The sequence below is a fragment of the Pezoporus wallicus genome, unplaced genomic scaffold, assembly GCF_028554395.1.
Source record: "Pezoporus wallicus isolate ANWC-B61680 ecotype Strahan unplaced genomic scaffold, APGP_CSIRO_Pwel_v1 contig_593, whole genome shotgun sequence".
NCBI lineage: Eukaryota > Metazoa > Chordata > Aves > Psittaciformes > Psittacidae > Pezoporus > Pezoporus wallicus.
The window spans coordinates 4,293,013-4,309,523 of NW_026642342.1; the positions used below are offsets into that span (position 1 = coordinate 4,293,013).

The following is a 16,511-nucleotide window of genomic DNA, read 5'->3' on the forward strand; positions in this document are numbered from 1 at the left end:
AATGGTCTCCTCCAATAACATCTGAAAACTAAACTGTCTGTGAAAGAAAGACAACGGGGAACAAAAGGAGAAATGAAAATGGTACAGATTTCCTACAAGTTCTATGTTGCTGAAATATGAGAAGAAAAAAAGATCTAAATATTAATGTGAAGTATTTATGGTTTCAGTTTATATTTAGATGTAAGCAAGAAAACAAAAAATGTAGTTTGGGTGCCATGCTTTTATTTAAATGAAAGGAAAAAACTACACTGTACCACATAAGTAGCAATGACAATATTTTACAGCACAGCATTTGAAAAAATATGGAAGCTATGCTCCATAGAAGTGGACAAGTAAGCACACAATACACTGTACATTATTCAACAGTGCCCATTAAATCATAATTAAATAAGCTGAATTTGGCTTTAAACAGCCAAATAATAAAAACTAACAGTCATACTAACATAAAAAAAAAAAAATTCAGTAGCTATTATGACTGTTAGAATATGAAAGTCTACTCCAAAAACTAAGACAGGAGTTTGGCAATACAATTGTAGCAACAATAATAATACCCCTGATGAAAGCACCAGTGTGTTCTGAAAAGGTCAGTGATAAATACTGGCCTTTATGGAAAGCTTTTTTTTTTCTTTTTCTTTTTTTTAAACATGATCCCAACCAAAGATCCACTGGAATTAGAAAAGTTGCAGGCTTAAAAAGGAAAAGTGTATCTAGCTTTACTTTTCCTGTGGTAAGTAAAACTTTATACTGCGAGCAATGAAATTTTCAACTGCATTATTCACATTCTACTTTTCAACATTGCACAAATCTTTAACCTGTTGACAAATGTAAATTTCATGATACATTCAGGTATATTTAAAATTACTTGGAGAATATTCCTGTCATTTAAGCTCACTTTGATTAGATTGAAGCGTGTGTCTTTGTGGTGTTGCAAATCTTCAGTTAAATCAGAGTACAGGTTTTAGAAATAAAAAGCCTCCAATGATAAAACTTCTTTTGAAGTTGTTCACCGCACGTGTTTCACTTAATTCCAACCTCCGGGTCTTTTGAATCACTGTATATTGTACACAGTTTCATACTTTTATTCAGGATGTTCCTACTTAGTGTTTGTAGGAACTGTCTAACAGGCAGAATGTGCAAACCCTCTTCCCCCATTTTTAATATTATTTATATCCTATATACATGATCTGTATACACTTGAAATATGAGTTACATATCCTGGTGATATACATGCAAACAGTAGGAATCTGCTAACCACAAACAGTTTTGAGCCACATACATATTAAACATGTATTTTAAAGTGTTTTTCTTTTTTTTACAGTTTTAACAAATATACATAAGAACATAAATTACAGTAAAACCGACAGCATTTTTGAGAAAATGTTGATAATCAGATGCATTGATGCCTAAGGCCTTATAATAATTTAAAAAAAGTACTGTTCTAACCTGCTTAATGATATCTCATTCCTGTGCATCTTTTGTAGAAGTAAATGAGTACATCATCGTAGTGAGGCAGTTTCTCTCAAAGCAGTTTAATGAGAGAAATATGGACATAGTTTTAGTCTCCTCATGAAACAGAATGGACTACATACTTACAGCACAATACTGTCTTATGTTTATGTAGTTGTCACAACACTGAAACAGAACAGAATCACAAATCATTCAAGTCTTTTCCTGAGAATGAGATTTTTTCCCCCAGCAAATCCTCTGGTGTACACTGTGTACATTATGGAAACAGCCACAGATTTAAGGGAGGTTTCAAGTTTGTAGTTTCTTTTTGTTTTTTTCTTTTTCTCCCAGAACAGTGCTATGTTAAAAGCAAATTATAAGAGAAACAAACACTGAAACGGAGTAGTGATCTATAAAATAATCAAATACTGTTTTGACAGAAAATGCAGCCCTTGGTAAATAATACTGAAGTATGCCTAGAATTTGGTTTTGTAATTGGCCATATTATACATTACTGAAATGTCATTTAGGCTTTTTTTGCCACGTATTTAAAATCACTCAGTGTCACAAGACATCGGCTATTAGATCGTGTCAAGAAAACAGTTTACTAGGACATACTGAAAATTCTTGTCAGATGTACTTGTCTGAGCTGGTGGGTCTGAAGGCAGGAAGAACAGACAGTGGCCTGGATAGTAAAATCAATGGGAATAAGATAAATGACTTCTGAAAGATCTGTGACTTAGTGAATTCTGTGATTCTTCTGAATATTTTTAGTGTTCTGTCAGGCAAACATCAGGGACCTAATTCACAAGTTCCTATTCCTTCCCTGGAGAAGAAGTACCTGACTCTGTGCTCGCTCTTCATCTGGCACAATGCAGAATAAAGCACATTTGCTTCAACTGTTTTAGAGGCCCATCAAATTTTTTGCTTTACATTTTAATGCTATTGTGAACACACACATGTTCAGTCATTACATCTCTCAGATGGCAACTTACTGAAACAGGAATAACTGCATCACCAAACTATACCCTGAGTTGTTAAATAATTTATCTGAAGGAAGCTTCAAGCAGTTCAAAGGGTTTTCCTTTACTGTTTAGTCTATGAGCAAATCAGTATTATTTAATTGAAAAAGAATTGTAAATACTAAGGGGAATGAATCTTGATTTTGTTATAACATACAATAAGGATATTGCAGAACAGACCCATTCAGCTGTTCTTCGGTAATACACAACTTCTCATTTATTCTTTACTGTAAGCCTGTATGCAAAGTTCAATGGTATTGAGAATATTAAGAAGTATTCTTTTAGTGAAAGAAAAAATATTTCAAGACAAGCACAAATACAAACATATAAGGCAACAGATGTAAAAAAAATGTAGTTTGAGTCACTAAAGAGGAACATTCAGTGCTTCAGTGTTTCTAATCAAAATACAGAGCAAATATACTCTGTATTAGCACATACAAATCTCCACACAAGTCAAACATTTCTGTAATCACCTAAGCGATAATCTTCTGCACTCCTAAACACTGTGTTTACATTCCAGTTGGACATGATAATAGAACTTGGGTGTCCAGTTTAAGTTCTAAGAGTCTTGTTGGCAACTAGAAATCTATTTCCTATAGGCAGTAAAGATGAAGTGCAAGTTTATCATAATTGTCTGAAGGAAATTTTTTCCCATCTACTATGCCTTGGTTGGTAGAAGTTTCTTAGGAGTTACTGGTCTCTTGGTTTGCCACAAATGGCTGTGAATGGTAATTGCATCAACACTGGCAGACAAAGTTTTAGCAGGTATGTGGCTAAATTGCTTCCTGTCAGAGTTGTATTTATACAGTCCCTCTATCATTTTCTTTGTGATAGATTTGGGACCTATTCCTGTTAATTTATTGATTTCTTCAGTATCAGGGCAGTATGTATACAGAGATCTGAACTGGCAGCCTGAATCCCGGAACAAGATTAAGAAGTTATTGGCATCGGATTTTTCCATTTCCTTTAAAAGAAAGAAAGAAAAAGATTCACAAAATGAATTTTGCATCGTCATTACAAAACAACCAGAATCATTGGATTGTCATTTTCAATTTGCTTTCTACCAGAGCTGAAACTTGTGTCTAACTCTATCCACTAAAAGACCTTATTTTCCATTATTAGAATTTACTAAGCCTCCCCTACCTGGATTTTGATAAGGCAGTTATCTTTCTCAAGCAAAATCTTATTTACTTAGACAATTTCACCTAGAGGTGTTTAGTTACACCTCAAGGACAGACATCCTAGCTAATTTTTTACAGACCCAATGAAAATCCTTACATCCATTTCATTAAGCAGGTCTAATAGTTCCAAGTTTGGGAACAGTAAATTTAGATAAATCTAGATGTGCATGGAAGATCCTCCAGTGCCAAAATGAGATTTCAGACCTCCCTAAATCCATCCAAGTTTGGTCAAACCATAAAGTCAGTTGAGGTGTACTAAGTAAAAGTTCTTTATTAGATGAAATCTTCAGATTCCTATTCCACCCAACACAACTTCTGCTATATGGGATATGTGCCCTGAACATGTACAGCTTCTATCAAGTGATATATTCTGCATCCTAGAGTTAAGCATGATCTTTTAACAGCTGTTTTTTTCCGGGATTTCTGGGGGTTCTTACGCTCTCAGTTACTTGAACTGAAAGAGGCTGTCTTGATTTCTCACTTATTTCCAAAAAAGTAGCTGGAAAGACAGAGAAGGCAGCATCTAGATGTGAATGCAGAAGAATCATGAAGAGAAAAAAGGGCAAGAAATACTGTTGTGAAATTTGTTCCAGAAAAGAAATTAAATCCAGATTCCAAGTACCTGTATTCTTTGATGTATTTAATCTGTCAAATTTGTTGCAGTTGGTAAAAAGGAACAGTCCCATTACTCTTAATGCTTATATTATCTGTTATTCCTTTTGCAGGGAAACATATTGGTCTCCGAGTTCTCACCCTTACAGTGTTTGTGTATATTCAGAAAGGTTTGTACCAGGGTAACAGAAAAGGTTGGAAGGCACCTTTTTTTAGCAGAACTCCTGAATTTGTCCTACTGCTTGGAAACTGGAGAAAAGCCTAGGAGTGATGTTTTTCAGTTCCTTCTGTTCATGAGTGAGCTATCCCACTGTTGTAAAGGTCCTAATCTGAGCAGCTGTGTAAGATGGGTATTTTTCATGTTAGGTAGAACAAGTTCGTAAGCAAATTACAAAATTCTACATATTGAAGTTCCCACATTAAGCAAGCAGTAATGATTAATCAACATGTCAATTAATTCAGCTTCCTATGCTGCATGTACAATGCTATTGTTTCTACAGTACTAGAGAACCTCTGTCTACACAGGAAGTAAGGTACAGAAGTTACTTAAGCCTTTAGATAAGAGCTGGCATAACCTCAGAAAGACTCCTTTCTATATCCGCATTTATACTTGAGTGCCTTCCTAATGCCTGACTATGGTTTGACTCAGGTGTTTATGCTTTCAGGGGAATATATCCTTACCTCCAGTATCTTTTTCTTTTGACCTTCATTTACTTTTCCAGCCAAGCAGCAATGTGCCAGTGCATTCTGAATTATATACTTATTGGATTTAGCACTGGGTTCTTTGAAGAGCTTTGGTCCTATGGAGGAAGAATGACAAATAAGCTAAGTTAATGAACAAGCCACCAAAGAGTTACTTGAAATGCTGTGAAGCACCTCTGGTATGGATCTTATGCATGCATGAAAATACAAATACAGGAGTAAAACAGAATTAGACTAGAGACCACAAGTTTCACAAGCAGGTAAAATGTCATTGTTTCAACTGTTACTGATTTTGCTTACAAATATACCTTTCATTATTAAATCATCATTATTGGCAGTCTTGGTAAATATATTTTTTCTCAGAAGACCTTTTCTGTGAACAATAAAATGTTTTGCATTTTCTTACTAACATTTCAGTCTTTCAGGAGGGAGCAAATTCTTTCATTTTCTTCACATACACTTGTGATTTCAAGGGTGAGGGGAATAACAATGAAACTGATGTGGTGATCAGAGTTACTGTAAGCTATCCACCCTGTATTCCAGAAATGTTTTACCCAAAACCAGGGATGAGATCTGGCCCGACCCTGGCCAGATTATTCTGTTTGTAAAGAGATTTGATTCATCTGGTTGAAAGAGAAATCTCCTCTATTTTAATTTCTGAAAGATACGTGCACTTGTATCAAGACCATTTAAAAATACCACCAAAACCATGTAAGTACAAATTTGAAGTCTTAGAAAGGAATATTATACATAAGCAATTACCAGTTAAATTTAAGATAAAATCTCAAGTTTGTCTAGGCTTTGAGGAAAAAAGCCTAGAATCAACACAAAAGATCCATATGATATCTGACTGAGTGAAGATATTAAAACATGTGAAAAAAGCTGCCTGTTCCAATTCCTAGGAACTCCGTATTCCTTCATTTAAAAATAAGCTCTACACAGTAGCTATTAAAAGATGTTCTTCAACAGTATGGGTCTTTACGAGAAAACTGAGCAAGACCACCCAGGCAAAATCTTGCTATCTGTCCTGTAATTTAATTTCACGTGCAAGTGGCACAAACTGACACAAACTGACTGAAGTTTCATGATTCAAAACTAGTTAAGTAGTTTCTGATGTTCAGAATGTACAATTTGCCCTCCCAGACTGTAGTAAAAAAAGCAGAAAGGAGATAAGATTATTTTCAACACTAACACTTGCCAGCAGGCCCATCCGTCAAACCTGATCTCCATAAAAGTTTATTGAAAACACCAACATTACTCTTTTATCAACCAATGAGATATTACGTGGGCAAGAAAAGAAGCTTTTGTTTCCTGCTGCAATTTGGTTTTAGCCTTTTGTAACTCTAATCTAAATTTAGCTTAAATTTCAACTCCTCTTGCCTTGCTGGAGTGCCCAGTGGTATGTGAGCCCGGTTGCTGTTTTGAGCCAAACTGCAGTTTATTCTGGTTAGTACAAATGCTACTGACTCGGTACTTTTATTTTGGATTTAAAATTTTAACCTTGTGTTGTTCCCATCTTCACATTTCTATGAAAAGCTCTCAATCAAGTTTTATTAAACCAAAGATAATTAAAAACTTTTCATGCATAGAACCACTAATAGTCAGGTTCTTTTCTGAATACTGCTGCCCCTGACCTGTGTATTCTGTAGCAGAGGCGACTGAAGAAGTTGTAGATGCGTTTTCCCAATCTTTTTCTCCGTTACGACTACCACAGCGACTTGGAGATAAGAATCCTTCCACCGACTCGGACCTAAACATTAATTTTAAAGTCTATTAAAGAAATTACAATGTTCAGCAGAGATGCCTTCTAATATGAAAGGAAAGCAAACTGTATTAAGGTAGAACACAATTATTTGAAGTGTAGACTATAAACCTAAATGTACAATATTTACAGAAGAAATTAATGGATAACTGAGTTCATGTTCCATATAAAGTGTTTTGAGTGATCCAAGAAGTTGGTATTTACATGAGGTGGATGTTAGTAAATTTTCGGGTTACATCTGAGAAAAGAAACCCAATAGATAATCTAAGCTATGGAATATTATTACTAAGTGGGAATCAAGGTTACATTTACATTGATACTAACAAAACAAACAAAGCAGTTCTTGATAGAATGGTGAATGTGAAGTAAAAATTTAGTTCATTTATACTTATTACAACAACTGGCAGCGAGAACTGCTGTATTTAAGAAAGCAAAACGATTTCCTTTCTAATTTTTGTTTTCACAAGCAGTAACTTCTGGTGCTGTAATTCTTCAGGCTGTGCTTGCACTCAAATGTGAGTAGCAAGATTTTCAAGTTATTATTAAATTGTTATAAGATATTTAAACATTTTTTTGACTGCAGCTACTGCAAAAGCCAGCCAAATTTGCAGCTTGTAAATGAAAACTTTTCTAAGTGAGAAAGCACTACCAGCACAGAATACAAAAAAGTAGTATTATAATAGCATTTATATACATGCTAACTTCCAGTAAAATAAGAAATAGATGAAAATTCCATCTTTTATATATCCTACACCTTTTTTGGGATTAGCACCTGCATGAAGGAGACCTCAAACTTATCACTGAAATTCACTCGGTGTGATCATCAAAAGATAATTCTGATGCAACAAAAAGCTGATAGCATGCGTCTGGAAAGATACTGAAAATTCCTTCAACTCTGTTCCTTTCAGCAATTTGTACTGAATTTTATCATATTTTAAAAGTCTCAACTCCGTAAATCAAATACAAAGTACTGTTCATTACAAGCATAGCACAGCACTATACAACTAAAACTACGTAGATAAGGGCCATCTCCTTTAAGTTCTGTGTAGATAAGCTACATCAATCCTTTTCTAATAGCTAATACAGTTGGGAGAAATCCTCCTATCAGTTAAAACAGATAATTTTTAAGAGATGTTAGAATACTTGGGTCATTTTATTACAGTTTCTAATGTAATAACCAGTTCTCAAGTCAGTTCTCAAGACATCCAGGAAATTGAAAAGTCAACTGAAACCAGATGCAGGCATGTCAGAGTTGGTAAGTGATGCATATTGGCCATGAAAACTTGTTTTCCTAGTTTCCCTTTCTTCTCTAGTTCTTTCCTATATATATAAAAAAGTATTCCCTGAGTATAATTACATAGTTACACAGAAATAATAATTTTCATCTGAATCATAGTATAGATTTTGGAAATAAAATTTAAAAAAGTATCTTATTTTAATCTCTTCTTATTTAATTTCCACATGGTTTGTAATGCAAACTAAATTTGGGTGTTTGGAAAAGGCTGAAGTCCTACTGAATGTTTAATACTTCCCTGTGCGACTGCTAAGGGGAAAAAAAGCCCAGCAAAGAATGTTAAAATAAAGGAAAGAAGCTATGTGGCTGCACGTAGCATATAGGTTTAATGAAATATCCACAAGTTGAGACTTAAATCCAAGCAGGTGAATTAGAGAGGCTGTGTGAATAGCATTTTGCTTTGACCTCATTTATAGTTGCTCAACTGGTTTACTTAGTAAAATTTGTAAAACAAATGATCATGGCTTGGTTACCAAATGCCTGACAGTGGAAATTATCAATGTTTCAAATCAGGAAAACATACCTGTTCCTGGAGTACACAATATATACATGACCTCTTTAAAATTCATGCTAGTTTTACATAGCTGATTATCAAATTTTATTAAATGAAACTGTTATTTTAGCTTTACCTTGGTGTTCTCTTGCCTGACTGCACACTCTCATTGTCCCCTGTATTCAGCGATGCCAATGAAAGACTAGATACTGAAAAAACACGATAAAGCTGTGAACCTGGATAAAAACAAAGTTAAGGCGTATAAACCTAAGCAATAGAGTCTGTTCATTAGACCCAACACCAGCATCAGAAAGTCAGTAAGAGCTTTTATACATGAGACTCTTACACCCATACATGATATACCTGCATGCATATGTGGTGCACTGCATCTAAATACTTGCTGACACCCAGCCATTTGCAGCCACCTGGGATGGTCTCAAACTAAGCATTAACATGAAGCATGGATGTAGGAATACTGGCACTATGCAAATTGAAGAATGCAATCAAAGTTAGTAAGTCCTCATGAAAGAGAGCTTAAGAGACTTAATTTAAAGCTTGGAATGGAGTCTTTGGAAGGTGTTAAAAAACTTCAAAGTATACTGGAAGATGGAGGGAAGCAGCTAGAGAAATTACAGCAGAATAACAAGGCTATACAATGCTATAACAAAAAGGATCACTGAGCAGTCTGGTTACTTTTTCTCCAGTTGTAAATGGGCAATATTTTTTCCAATCAATACTGCAGAAATGTGGTATCTTGAAGAATGCCAAATTGTTCCATGCGATTAGGGCTACGTGCAGTAGCTAAGTGAGCAAAGTAGAAAAACTTAAAATACAAAATTTACTTTTTATTTTCATTTTGCCTGCATCAAGTGGAAGTTTAAGTACTCTTACCTTATAATCACCATTTTATTAATTGATCTCTTATCTCCCAACTGTTATTCATTCTGAGCTCTACAGGTGTAAGAAGAAATTAGTGAACAATACATGGGTGTGTATGAAACTTGCAACACACATTAGTGCTTCCACTGGGTTTTCATACAGTTAACCTTTTTGTTTGTCGATATATGCATGCACGCATAGCAGGTAAGTGACATTCATCTTTTTGTTTCTATTGGCAGATTTTGCTTTCCAGTTGAGTCACGTGCAGCTTCAGCTTAGCCCAAGACACGAATAAACGCACGTGCTTGTTAGTACCAAACCCCAAGCTGGTGTTTTAGCATGAACAGACTCTTTTTCCACATGAACATTTGTTACCTGGTGGACCTTTGATTGGTGTCTTAGGTGATTCAATATGATCTCTATGAATAGATTTTGGACGTGGCTTTTTTTGTTTGATTGAGAGGGAACGTGGCTTTATGACAGTGTCCATGTCTTCCATTAGCTTTAATTGTTTCCTTCTCATATATTCCTGCTTAATAAATTCACGCCGTGCTCGCTCATCCTCCTTTTTCTGACGTTCTTCTTCTGTTTTTCGTCTAAAACAAAAAAAAAAATCATCAACTAAATTTAGCAGTAGGAACTTTCCACATTAACAGTTTTAGCAGTGAGGGCAACACAGGCATTGGACTTTTTTCAACTTTAAGATCCTCAGACAGCAGTAAGAGGAACTTGCTTTTATGATTTTCAGTTTATTTAAGTTTTTCGGCATACTTTTACTAGTAGAATCAAAACCATGTTTATTAACTTGACTGCTGTGAGTAAGCATTTTGCATTTGTGCAGAAAGAAGCCCAAAGTGATCTGCTTTCCCTCAGAATAGAAGGTACACGGTGGGGTAGTGCTCTGAGCAACTTCACCCAGGCCAGCAGGACACAAGCGTTGAGTCTGAGCTACAGACTGATGCACCTGCTCATTTTGCAGGGCCAGCTGACATGTGTCTTCAGCTGAAATCCTCAGCACATCTGGATTAAATATCTTGGATATTAAAATGGAATTTTTTGACATGAAGTTACGCTTTTAACTGAAGCAGATATTTCTACATTCACTGTTACTGATCATTTGCATCAGGACATGTAGTTTTACCTTGTCTCTTCCTTCTTATGTTCTAGTTCAGCTTCCAGCTGCTGCTTTCGAAGCAGAGTCTCTCTTTCTCTTCTCAAACGCTTCTCCAACAATGCTGCTCTTTTCATTGCCATATCATTTTCTGCCTTTTGATCATCCTGGCAGCAACAGTATTTGAAGAAAAAAGACCCAAAAATATCAAGATCTCTGAATGCAGCAACTGATTTTGCCAAGTCATAAGACACTTAATTCTATACACTGGGTTGCAATACCATAACATACTTATACAGTATTTGAAACTAGTTTATTTTAAAAGATTTCTCTTAAGACTACGGAAAACTTTTCATATAGGAATTTTTCCTTCCCAAGTCAAACATAAAATTCAGCTCCAATAGGAAAAAAATTATTATGTGAAATATTTAAGTTTACTGTCAGATCCCACAGTGCATAAACTTCTGTGTTCAGCTTTGGAAGACTGTATCTGTATACAGATGAAGGCAATTTATCACAAAAAGCAGTAACTATGTAACATATAGAAATAATTTATGCTAAGACAGCTGTTATGTTAGAACTGAGGAATGCTTCCAGAGAAGCAAGGCACATCTCAGATGTGTGACACAAGATTTTGAGGCATTCCAAGACAGAAAAATCAGTGTCTGTCCATTACAGTTAAATGCACAATACAATGTGCATCATAGTTAAAAGCCTGTCTGAATATAACTCTTCAGAAAGACAACAGGGAGTGCTCCCAAAGACCAACTTTAAAAGGGAGTCTTGGAAGACTATACTTCCTTAGCCAGCCAAGAGAGGCAAAAAAGGCTCTCCCAAGTGCAACCTGGAGACATTCAACATTTAAAAAAATGTGTATGTTATGTACTTCAAAAACCTGTAGTTGAGTTTGGGGGTAGGGTGGGGAAGTGACTGTGAGATGTGAGCATATTTGTTTAAGGTCACCAAAGCTTATGCTATAAAGAAATCTTTCTCCATGCATCTTCATTCATTCAGCATTCATCTTCTTCACAGAAAACTCCAAGTGCTCTTCAACAGCTATGAATGGAAAGGGATACTCTGGTATGCTCAGAACTGCAGTACAGTAGAATCTCACCACTCTTATGATGTCAAATTAATCAAGTGCAAAGATATGCTTGTACATTTAGAGTTGCAGAACTATCTGCTTTGACATCAACAGAAAATCATCACTGAAATCTTCATGTTAATTAAGAAGTGCCCTTTCAAAGGAAGCTTAATAGCAAACATACACATCCACTAGTTCTCTTACCTTAAAAAAGAATCCACAACAGACTTTCTGGTCATCCTCAAATTGCTCTCTGTCACTCTCACCTTCATATTTCTCAACAGATACTTCATTTTTTTCTGGTGGCTTCAAATCTGATAGAGAAACTTCAATTAAATTAGCTGTTTTGGGAGCTGGTGGTGGTAGAATCGGTTGGCTTAGCTGATCTTCATTAGGGGTGAGGCAGACCGTTTCTGTGATAGGCTGAGATAATACTTCAGAAACATTAGATTCTATAGGCTTAATCTCCTTTTCCTCCAAATTCTTTTCACACTGTTTAAGCAATTTTGGTCCTTCTTCTTTTGCTACTTCTTCTGTAGGTTTGACTTCCTTTGAAAGATTTCCTCTTAACTGAGGTTCACTTATTTGTTCACCATCGTCTCCAAAGCAAACAAATGATCTAGTTTGAATGGGAACCTGACTTGGAGAAAATCTCCTCAGACGAGGAAGACTATCCACAGACCGCGGGGCAGTCAAGGTACGATTGAGAGGTGTTATTTTCAGTTCATTTGGCCTAGGAGTCCTTTGCATTTTAATGTGAAAAGAGGCATTCTTCCTGTTGGAAGACTGTGGAGACTGATGTGTAGAGCGAGGAGATTCCTGTGAGAAAGGCGCAATCGGAGCTGGCGTTCCCGTTTGCCTTGATGAAGACTTAAAATCCCGAATCTGCTTCTGAGGAGAAGGCTGAGGAGGAGAAATAACCCAAGCCTGTTGCTCTCTCATCTGCATCAACATCTCCTGTTGAAGGGACAGACGTTGCATTTCTTGTTGCAAAAAGTGTAGGGAAGAGTTTAGTTTTTCAATAGATTTCGTATATTCTAATATATCTCCTTCATTCAAGTTTTCTTCTGAGGGGCTTGCTAAACTCCATTGCTTTTCAGCATCCATAGGAGTAGCAGGAGATTTGAACCATTTACTATGAGAGTTTTCAGGGGTTTCTTTTATTAATTCTGAAGTCTTACTAGTTTGTTCATCTGATTTTTGAGTTTCTTTGTCTTTCAACTGATTACTGTCAGTGAATACCTTCTCATCTTCAGCTCCTGCTGCTTCTTCTCGCAGAGGTGATACTCCATCACCTTTCTTTTTCACAACATTAAGAAATGCTGTTCTTCCCATCTTCTGACGCTGCTTCGTGAATGCAGCTTCAACTTTCTTCTTCTGTGCTTCAATGGCTCGCCTCTTTTCCTCTAGCTTCATCCTAAGATGTACCATTTCAGAAGCCAGTAACTGGGTAGTGTCTCTTCCTTGAGGAACAGATGCCTCCTCAGGAATATTAGTCCAAGCAACTACATGAGGGATGTTCAGCTCAGAACCTTCTGGTGTGGTTTTCTGAGAACTACTTCCACTGCTTCTACTATCTGTGTGATTCAACTTCCTGAATTTCTGCTCTGCAAAGCTAGTCATCTTAACCCCCGAACTTGAAGAAGCGCTGCTGCCTGCCTGTGATTTAGTACTTACTGAGCTGGGGCAGGGACTTAACTGATCTCTGTGATTGCTAGCCCGCATGTCGTAATCCTGGAGAAATTTAGATGGTTCTTCCATGTCAGAGTCCATGCTTACAGTATAGTCTCTCAAAGAAGAATCCTCATCCATTGTCTCTGGAATATCTTCTGAAGGGACATGTATTCCAGTATCTACTTCTGTAGTGTCAGTCATAGGACTTAGAGCACCTTTTGTGTCTGTAATTACATCAGGAGTAGACTGATTTGGTTTAATGTTTGAATTCAAGATGCTCATTTCCTGATTGTGAAGAAAGAACCCATTTGTAATTTGGTCTGATGGGATAACTCTGGGAGATTTTTCAGTGTTATGAATTATCTGCAAAGCCTCTTCAATGCTTGGTGGCTCAATCCGATTGCCAAAATCATCCAGAACTGCCCTGTTTTGCAGAGCTCCGTTTGGAAACCTGTAGTGGCTACTCTCATTGGCATTTTTTTGATTTGTATTAAGAGACTGATTTGCCCTCCTGTCTTTATGAGCTACTGTGTCCTTTTCCTCTTCAATATCTTGATTTTCCTCCTCTCCATTTACTGGTTTGAAGGACAGATTTTTTCTAGTATGTTTTGGCATGCGGTTGGTGTTTAGTGTAAGGCCTTCATTGCTCACAGATCTAGTAATTCCTTTGTCTGGAGTAGATACTGGAATGCTTTTTTCTTTGTCAAAAGAAATATCAAATGAAACTCCATGCAGCGATGACCTAATAGAGATTAAAGGAAAGAACTGAGCAACTCATGATTATTACTACTACTACTACTACTGAAACATTCATATTTGGGTTTAAAATTACTTTAAGACTGTAGTATTAAAGGCACTGTTAAGTATACTATATATGCCTATCTTCAAATACAGTATCATAATTATACATAAGTACATATATTTGATAAATATAAATAGAATAAATAAAAATGCACATCAAAATGGAATATAACAACATTTTCTTCAGAGACAGACGGTGCTTCATATTACTTTGGAATAAATTCTGAGCATTTTAGGAACATAGGGATTACCACAGCAGATGAGAAGGAAGGTGTGAAGAGATGCAATTTACACTTACTGAATAACCCATCACTGTAACTCTTACCATTTTAACTTTGGTTTACACCTGACAGATTATTTATGACCAGCCTAAAACTCAAAATATTCAACTTGATTGTTATTACTATTCACAAAATAATACAAGCCCTGAGCTTGTATTTACTGAGCTCATTAGGGATGTTACTCTTACCACTCTTAGCTGATTGCAATTAGTAAATGTGAACATATTTACTGTCAACAATTCAAATACCTAATGCAAACAATTCAAATACATTGTGGCTGCCCCATCCCTGCAGTATTCAAGGCCAGGATGGACAAGGCTTTGAGCAACCTGGTCTAGTGGAAGGTGTTGCTGCCCATGGCATGGGGTTCGAATTAAATGAGCTTTAAGGTCCCTTGTATCCTAAAACCATTCTATGATCTCAACTATATCTCATTTCAACGTAAAAGCCTTACATTGGTTTATTTCTGACGTTTGTTTCCTGTTACTGAGTTCTTAATCCATGATACATTTTCTACTTCTGCAAGTCACTTACAAGAACTCTTATTAGGGGATTCTGAAAATCCGAACTACTATGGAGCATTTACTACTATTTATGACAAATAAGTAATATCTTTTTAACCAACTTGTACAGTAAGACTACTTACCTTTTTTCTTTGGGCCATGTCCCTACATACCCATCTACGTAAGACATTGATGTGGACCTTCTGATGATTCCTAAGTGAAATTAAAATAGAACCCAAAGTAATTGCTATGAAAAATGATTTTAACATCACCTTCTGTTACTTTAATAAAATTAGTTTGCTTCACTACTTAGAACACTGTGATGACAAAAAAGTGTTTCTATACTGAGATTACAAGTAGAACAACTGAGTCAATTTCATTCTGAATATATATTATACCCCTCATTCCTCAAAGAATTTACTATAAAAATATACTACAAATACTTGTTGTAAGCCATATTCTACAAAATCAAAACAGAAGTGAAATAAAAAAAAAATCATGCACAACAGGTATGAACATGAACCTCCCATCCAAACATTTTAGAGATTACAGAACTCATTAATTAGCCTCTCATGTGAAGCTTTCCCAGTAATTTCTGCATAAATAATGTTTGAATAAACATAAGCAAGATAGCAATTAACTCAGAAGACAACATCTTTTCTCACTGCCTCTTCCACCCACTTTAAATTGTTACCTGGAACAGATGAATGAGGCTGCTGGGGTGTATGCAGTTGATGAGATGGTGTATAAGTTGGACTTTCTAATCTATAAAGCAAGAGACATTAACTTAGAAGTAATGCATCAAAAGCCACATTACAAAAGGACAACCAGACTTCATGTCCTGGACCAACACAAAACCAGACACATTTTTTGTGACAAGGAAGAAAGAGAGGTATAATTCTCTCCTGGAAATATTAATTTATTCACTAAAAAGAGAACACTGTAATTACTTTTAACTGGACCTACTGCAGATAGATCAAGAAGTCAAAAAGGTGTTTGTTTCTCCTACACAGGCAGCCACAGAGTGCCATAGTTTTGTTAACATTTTGTCTCCCCATATATTCCATATGAATGTCATTATTAGAAGATTCTCATTTTTAGGTTTTATTTTAGCAAAAACCCCAAACATAAAAACGAGTCAGAACCTGCTGGCCTCAGAACTAAGTATCAGATGCAGGTAGTATCATATACTTTTCATGCACCTCCCTTTTCATTTGCTTAGTCTGAAAATCCTACTTAGTGTCTGGACTGCAATATGCAGTAGAAGTGGATAAAGGAGATTTTGTAACAGATGTGACTTTATAAATACGAACAATATATTCATTACTGAACCACTAATTACAAAGATTTCCTCTGTTTCTACTTACAACAGATACTTTACTTTTTTTTTTTTTTTGCTTCATAGAGAAGGTCTGTAATAGATTGTGTCAATCCTGAATAGGATTAACATGATTTCATGTTTCGATGAAGGTGGTTCTTCAGTAACAAAGACACATGCATAAAGATGCATGCATCTGTATGTAAAACACTTTTAAAGAAGCCAGACTTCACAACCACACTGGATTAAATCCTTTCATGTTTTCAGTTTTGTTCACCGAGTTGAAGAACACACTCCTTAAGTCCCTTTTTTAATCAGTAATTTTCAAACTATTTGTTTACTGCTTCT

The 16,511-nt window shown here is 35.8% G+C and overlaps 1 protein-coding gene across 5 annotated transcripts in view; it reads right to left on the reverse strand.

Annotated features, from left to right (window-relative positions):
* Positions 1 to 202: 202 nt before the first annotated feature.
* The window catches only part of CAMSAP2 (calmodulin regulated spectrin associated protein family member 2), an 85,853-nt gene continuing 69,544 nt past the window's right edge, over positions 203 to 16,511 (reverse strand). For 2 of the 5 annotated variants that reach the window (XM_057429278.1, XM_057429276.1), the window contains 9 exons: positions 15,540 to 15,610; positions 14,989 to 15,058; positions 11,791 to 14,002; positions 10,533 to 10,669; positions 9,767 to 9,987; positions 8,649 to 8,748; positions 6,598 to 6,713; positions 4,943 to 5,061; positions 203 to 3,432 (listed from right to left, as the gene is read on the reverse strand). In XM_057429278.1, the coding sequence (XP_057285261.1) occupies positions 3,127 to 3,432; positions 4,943 to 5,061; positions 6,598 to 6,713; positions 8,649 to 8,748; positions 9,767 to 9,987; positions 10,533 to 10,669; positions 11,791 to 14,002; positions 14,989 to 15,058; positions 15,540 to 15,610 (3,352 nt within the window). In that variant the 3' untranslated portion in view covers positions 203 to 3,126. The remainder of the gene's footprint in view (positions 3,433 to 4,942; positions 5,062 to 6,597; positions 6,714 to 8,648; positions 8,749 to 9,766; positions 9,988 to 10,532; positions 10,670 to 11,790; positions 14,003 to 14,988; positions 15,059 to 15,539; positions 15,611 to 16,511) is intronic. The other 3 variants (XM_057429279.1, XM_057429277.1, XR_008974900.1) reach the window with 2 other exon arrangements.